Source organism: Nansenia antarctica (assembly GCF_963989245.1).
Source record: "Nansenia antarctica genome assembly, chromosome: 12".
NCBI lineage: Eukaryota > Metazoa > Chordata > Actinopteri > Argentiniformes > Microstomatidae > Nansenia > Nansenia antarctica.
Window position 1 is genome coordinate 17,652,132 of NC_137682.1, and position 7,500 is coordinate 17,659,631.

The following is a 7,500-nucleotide window of genomic DNA, read 5'->3' on the forward strand; positions in this document are numbered from 1 at the left end:
AGTGTAAAAAATAAAATAAAATAAATAGGTATCTTTATTAACTTGCATTGCTTGTGTCACAGCGGTCTGGCTGGTGCAGTGGTTAAGGCAACCAGCTAAGATTGCGAGTTCGAGACTTTCATGCAAAGGCTTCAAACACCATTGTAATCGTGTCAGTTCTTGTAAATTAGCCTGCACCATAATTTTATAGCCTACATACTTTTTTAGATGAGATTTTAGATTAGATTCAGACAACGAAATGCAGTAAAAAGTGCGTCTGAAGAGGGATTTGAACCATCGATTTAAAATGACGATTAAATACTATGGCAGCGGTCAATACCACTAGGCCATTGTGACGATATGACGGCTTGTAGCCTGCTGCTGATATCACAACAGTAGTAAATATTAATTTATTAAAATATGAACATCAATAACTGGGGCTAGTATGACCTACGCATTTAATCGGTCAGCAATTTCTTGCCAAACCATTTCCCTCGCTTTGTTAATCGGCAGTATTGCACTATTTTACATCTTATTTTTCCGTCTTCGTAAAGATCAATAATTCGGAATGCTGCGCAAATGTAGTACCCCTGCAGAGTGGAGTATCTTCATTTCGACAGATCGACTCTTCGGGGCTCTTTATGTCTGCGTGCACGCGCCCGTATCGAGGATTTGTAAACCGGTGTTCTGTGAACACTGATGACACAAGCCTGATCCTCGTTCGAGGAATCACCTGAGGCTTTGAATTCCAATCCCGAGTTGCCTGATCGCCTGATTTATTTCAATCGCTGATATACTAATCCACTTTAGTGGAACGGCCCCCTGTACGCCTTGTTGGATGATATCTAACATACAAACAAACAGTAAACCAATCAGCAATCAGCCTGTTTCATCAGAAGGTGTTGTTGCACTTGGTCTGCAGTGTTGAAAAGAAACATAGCGAGAGAGAGAATATGGTGTTGGCCGGGCATTGTCTACTATTGAAAGCTCACTGTTGTCTTTTCTTTCACCAGTGAGTGTCTCAGTCTCTCGCTCACACTTTGCACCCAGGTGGGCGGCACGTGGGAGAACCCCACTGCATTCTCAGTCTCAGTGTTCTCTGAGGGAGTGTTCATACAAGGAGATGGGTATGATTATACATGTTATATTTGACGACAGCCTAATGACAAGAAAGACAGCTGGGTTGGTGGGGGCAGAGCTCCGTGCGTGTTACAGCATGCCTGGCAAATGGACAGACAAGGAACAGACTGAACCAACAATACAGGCATGCTTTTCATTTGTATTTGTGTTGGTGGCGGGTATTGAATCAATTTGGAAAGTGGCACCGATCCTGATAACTCGTTGCATAAAACATCATGTCGAAAATGAAATAAGGATTGAAGTCTGAAGGCGCAGAGACACAGTGCTCCAATTATTAAAAACAGAGCTACACTTCAAGGGAGACATCAACATAACAGGCAATTCTCATTTATATGAAAATGGCAATAGCAGGCTTACCATAAATCGAAAATGGAAAGCAAAAGTATTGGAAAAGATATACGGTATGATTTTTTTACTCTCTTGAGATTTACTCTCATCCCTTCAATGATTGTTTTCTTTACTAAACTGCAAAACAACACATTAGATATTGTGACACTACTGAGAGTCTCTGGTTGTCACGATAATAACAACACAATTAAAATATTACTAGCGTGTGTGTTTCAACTTTTATTACATTTTCATCAAACTGTAATTTGTACAATTTCTATCAAAAGTCAACATTTCAAAGAGAGTCCTTAGGGGAAATTAAATATCCCCTGTAGCCCTGATAAAACAAGTGAATAATAAAAACAAAATAGGAACAGTGTTCAGTCAGTATGAAAACAGTTGGTTTATATTGAACTAGCCATCCATGTTACTGCTTTTTTACTCCTAGAAGAATAGTTGGAAGTCTGAAGTACCGTAACTGTTTGCAGCTCACTCTTTCACGGCTCTCAGGAGGGGTGTATCCATCTAGGACAAAACCAGGTTTCTGCTCCCTCTCAAGGGGAGGAGAGGGCTGTGAGTCCTGTTCTTCAAAGGGTGAGCCTAAAGAGGTGAGGAGTGAATGTAATATGGCTGTCGGCTGTATTTAGACCTCCAGACACACTCACCATACTGAACACAATGACTCATTGGGAGAACTCTCCGCCAATCTATAATTCATACAACGTTTGATCAACAGTGAACACAATCTAACATCAGACTACTCAAATATGACTGTGTGACACATATTGACATAAATACTCGGGTCGACTGTATTATTATCACGCTCTGTTCCGCCACAAATCTTTGGGAGACGTTGTAGATATGTGGTGCGCACATCTACTGTATGTGCTGTATGTCACACATGTTTTAACCTGTCATACTCCAGACAGTTAAGAACAAATAAGAAATGAACAGTAAGATGTGAGACTTTCCCCCTTGTAAAGTGCTGCGTAATAACAGGAATATTGGGGCACAGGAAGTCTGTTGAAACTGCAAACAAGTGCAGAAAAGAGTTATCAAAGGGTTGATAACACAGTCAAGATAATATGTCATCTGATGTGATACGACTGATGTGGTAAAAACGGTATCTTTGCAGGTATGTTTGAGGACATAATCAAGTGCCAACTTCTCCTAGACGTGAAATTGAGTGCAGCCACTCTCAGGTAAACAAAAAGGCTTGCAGGCACATATTTTAGTATTGATTTTTTCTTTTTTTGGCACAACGACCCAACGCCCATAATTTCTATATCACATAGCTTTAAAAACTAAAACAAGTCCTCTATATCAATATAATACAACCAACAAAAGGCCACCACGAGGCTCTTGTCCTTGTAAGGTCTCTGCCTGGAAAAACAGGTCCCAAAAGCCATCCTCTAGAAAACGGTAAAGATGAGTTGTAGATGACGTGGATGGAGAGATTGAGAGGGTGTCATATATAGGGGAATTTGTCTCTGTTCGTCTCACACTTCTTCAGCAGGCCTGAGGAGATGGTCTTCACAGCCCTCATGGTCTCAGTGCAGGTGGGGTTGATCAGGGCCTCCGGGAGCAGGAACCCAAAGTAGCCTGTGTCCCTCAGCTCGAAGGCAAAGGCATATGGGATCCCATTCCTATAGGCCCAGTCCATAGAACTGCCAGAGCTAACATCTGTGGGGGTGGGATAGAACCATAACCAATACAACTATAAATAGAAGCTGAATATATAATGCCCATGTCACACTTTTTACAAGCTCCCATAACACATGAACAAACAATGACAAACTGTATGACGTTATTGTATCTGGGGAACAATTACAGGTTGTGAGTGAATTTAAATGTCTTGGTGTTTGGCTAGATTCTAATCTTTCATTCAAGGCACATGAGGCAGCTAAGATGTATGTACGTTCAATGATACTTACACATTTCAACTACTGTCTAACGAGCTGGTCACAGGCCAATCGCACAACACGTAAACCATTAGAGTCATTACATAAACAAACACTTAAAGAAGCCAAGGCACTTTCACCACTGTTCAATTCTCGAAAAATATAATACCCTGAGCTGGAACAACGTAATACGGTATGCAAATATATGGCTTGTTTACAAAGTCATTCATGACTTGGCTCCACCTCCACTTAGAGCGTTCGTTGGCCAGCGTATGACCTGTATCGTATTTGATGGCTTATTAATTTCATTAAGTGCAGTATTATGTTTGCTATGTACGCTTTTTACTGTGCTATGTTATTTTATCTTTTTAGGAAGCCTTTTTATAACTGTCCAGGGACTATGGATGAAAATGTATCTTCTGGCTAAATCTGGCCTATTTACATTTGACATGTTCATTAATATGCATTGTCCCGTTACAAATAAACATAAACATAAGTACCGATCATTTGCATTACCTAGCAACATGACCTGCTGGGAATGCACAGCTAAAGCTCAATGTGAATCTCCAGAGGTCACATGCTATCCAAACATGCGGTGTTCACTTTCAAACCAGATCGTCTCCTAGAGACAGATAATCTCCTACCAGGTACTATGGCGCCTGATATGAGCTAAACCCGATGTAACTACGCCCAGAGTGGTGGAGCTACAGTAGGGTGTAGGAGGAGAAAGAGGAGGTGTGTAACTCACACAGGGTGGTGGAGGCTGGTCCATATCTGTACCTCACTCCGTAGGCAGAGTACAGGGCTGTCACTGCGTTATAGGCAGCTGACTCCTGTAAGAGGGACGACACATCTCCAGCCTGTCAATCACTTGTCAAGAACTCGCTTTTTATGTGACAGATAAGACAGAGATATTTTGGGATTTTGGGATTCTGGTCAGGGAGAACACTGTCTCTCACCACACAGCTGAAGTTGGGGATGGTGGCGTATTTGTAGGAATAGGGGTAGAGCAGCATTTGGGCGTAGGCGTGGATGGAGATGTAGGCTTTCACTCTCTTCTTGTGCTTGCGCAGGAACTTGGCGACGGCCTTGACCTCCGGCTCGGACTCGGGGAAGGGTCCGCAGTACGTGTCATCACAGGGGTGGGAGGAAGCTCCCTCTTCTGAGAAAGAAATCATTCACAAAAATCCTATTATGCGGTTGTTTGTTTCAGTCTGTTCATTTGAATGCAATTAAAACAGTGTCTGCTAAATTAATCAATTGTAAATTGGATATGGAACACACGGGGCACCACAGGGGGGACATCTATTTATTCTGCTAAACGCCATCAACCCCATTCTGTGCAAAAAGTTAGTTGGGACCAACTGTCATACGGTTGTTGCCTGCCAGTAAATGTTGACACAATTCTTCTAGGGGAGCTTTGACAGCTCACAAGATACAGACAGCACCTGTCATCATTTCGCCTCAACGTCTCAAACAGGTTTTATTAGCATATTCTAAACACACAACAGTCAAACTGCCGTATATTTGTCCTTGAATGATGTAAATGAGTATTCCCAATATAGAACATACAGCCGCCTTGCAGACAAGGCTGAGCTTGTTCTCAGACTAAGAGGATTCAACGAGAAGGCGCAATTCAAACTGGGCCTAATTAATATTAGCATATGCAAATCCACAGGGAATGAGCATTTACTATGTATAGCACAAACAACGTGATGAACAATATCCTAAATTAATTAACAGAGATTAACATTAGCCTGTAAATTACCCCAGCCACCCCTCCTAAATTTCGTTGTTTGGTACCTGTACTATAGCAATGACAATAAAGACCATTCATTCATTCATTCATAAATTACCCCAGGTATTACCTGCCCTTTAGAATGTGTGATGGGTCCCAAACACACACACACGCACGCACGCACGCACGCACGCACGCACGCACACACACACACACACACACACACACACACACACACACACACACACACGCTACTGAAGAGAAGGTTTCAAACAAACAATTCCATATTCGTATACAACAAATGCCTGTAAATCATTAATGCACACTGTGTTGGAGAAAACACCTTTACCACACGTATAGTTGATTTATGGTTCCCCTCCCTCTCTGTGCCATAAAGACAAATGCTAACACCGTGCGGAGCCCTATAATCATGTGGGTGTCGTCATGCCATAATGAATACCCTATGCACCAGGGGAGGCTGGTGGAGGTAGAAACCAGAGGATGGGCTCAATGTAATGCACGGAACGGAATAAGGAATGGTATCAGGAAAGCCCTTAATACCGTTCCTCATTCCAGTCCATGCACTGCAATGAGCCTGTCCTCCGATTTCTGCCTCCACCAGCCTCCCCTGTTATACACATTATAAGTCTTTGCAGTATGTGTGTGTGTGTTTTATGACTGGCTCCCACTGGTCCCAGAGTCAGTATTAACATCTAGGAGTCCTGGCCAATGTACACAACAGGTTTAGTACCCGGCGAGTTGTGACAGAAGCACAAGGTAACGGACCAGACAGTGTTTCCTGTAAGCCAGCCTGCCTCCAGGGGGCGCTGGAGAGCTACAGTGCTCTTCAACCCAAGCGCAACAGAACCCTACAAAACACTGATGATTCTTTTGGTGAATCAATGAGACCCCCAACCAGTGTCTCATACAGGCCTTAGAGATAATCAGTGCCACATGCTCTCTCTCTCTCCCTCTTGCTCTCTCTCTCTCTCTCTCTCTCTCTCTCTCTCTCTCTCTCTCTCTCTCTCTCTCTCTCTCTCTCCTCTCTCTCTCTCTCTCTCCCTCTGTCTCTCTTTATCTCAGCTGTCTCTCATTGCCATAAATATCCAATCTCATGTCATGCAAGGCATGCAACTGCAATTAGCCTATCAGAGCCGACCTCCCTCCCTGAGAGATGATGATGGAGCAGGCATGCCCCAGAAGACCCTCCCACCCCCACCCACGTTACCAGTATCACATCAAACAGAGGGTGTCGTCAACACACACACATTTAATCCACAGCTTACACTAATTAGGCAGGCATAGCACCAGGAGACTCATCTCCAAGCAGCAGGGGGAAGACACCCAGTGAGAGACGCACGCACAGACGCACGCACACACACACACACACACACACACACACACACACACACACACACACACACACACACACACACACACACACACTCACACACATGCACACACACACTCACGCGCACGCATGCACGCACGCACGCACTCACACACACACACACACACACACACACACACACGGACACACACGTGTGTCTCCGGCAGGACATGGCAGGTTGAATTGCAAGTCTTTTTCTAAACTTTTTTTTCTTTGTACTTCCATCCTTCCATCCGTCTCTCTCAATGGGTTCTAGATCTCAGCGTAAGGTGAGGTCAACAGACCAATCAAACTCACCACACCACTTCACCTTCCAGTTCCTGTTAGCGTCCACACCTCGGCAGTGGTACTTGGCATTTTTGGACCGTGTTTTCCTCCAGAATCGGTCCTTTGGTGCAGAACAACGACACACATGGTCAATCCAATGACACGTGGTAACCGTCGAGAATGTACTGGAGAAAATGTGTATCCCTTCACAACAGAGTTTAACAGACCAGCACTAGACCGGGACACTTTAGGCATTATTTCCGCCTTGAGAGAGAGTATTCTATAGATTGTCATACACCAGGGGTTCTTCTACCCACTAAACCTAGAGGTAGTATGAGCGTCTGTGTGAGGTGGGAGAGTCACCGTGGTCCAGCTGTAGTGGTATCCGTCCACGTTGAACACAGGCATGATGTAGAAGTTGAGCTGGTTCATCAGACGTCTCATCACGGAGTCGTACGGGTAGGAGTTCAGCGCCTACAGTGACACACACACATGGCGTATACCGTCACAGAGCCATCAGTGTCACCCCTGTGAAACTAATGAAACCGAATGAACTGTGAAATAAAACGTGTTCGAGTCAACTCGATAAAACAGATTCATCGTGAAACTACGGTATTAACTTCGTAATTAGAAAAAGCAACGGACTGAGACAGAGAGCATCTGATCATCATCGTGTTGTTAACTAGCGTACCCAACAGACGACATGTCTGTGACACTACCACCAGCACTGGGCCGGTGATAGCACCTTTGAGTGTCTT

The 7,500-nt window shown here is 44.0% G+C and overlaps 1 protein-coding gene across 1 annotated transcript in view; it reads right to left on the reverse strand.

Moving 5' to 3' along the window:
- Window positions 1–2,914: 2,914 nt before the first annotated feature.
- Window positions 2,915–7,500, reverse strand: part of cpa6 (carboxypeptidase A6) — a gene marked incomplete at both ends in the record, with an annotated part of 22,009 nt that continues 17,423 nt past the window's right edge. Inside the window, 5 exons of the mRNA XM_080542954.1 lie at window positions 2,915–3,129; window positions 4,096–4,180; window positions 4,307–4,509; window positions 6,773–6,863; window positions 7,106–7,216. Of these exons, the coding sequence (XP_080399080.1) occupies window positions 2,915–3,129; window positions 4,096–4,180; window positions 4,307–4,509; window positions 6,773–6,863; window positions 7,106–7,216 (705 nt within the window). The remainder of the gene's footprint in view (window positions 3,130–4,095; window positions 4,181–4,306; window positions 4,510–6,772; window positions 6,864–7,105; window positions 7,217–7,500) is intronic.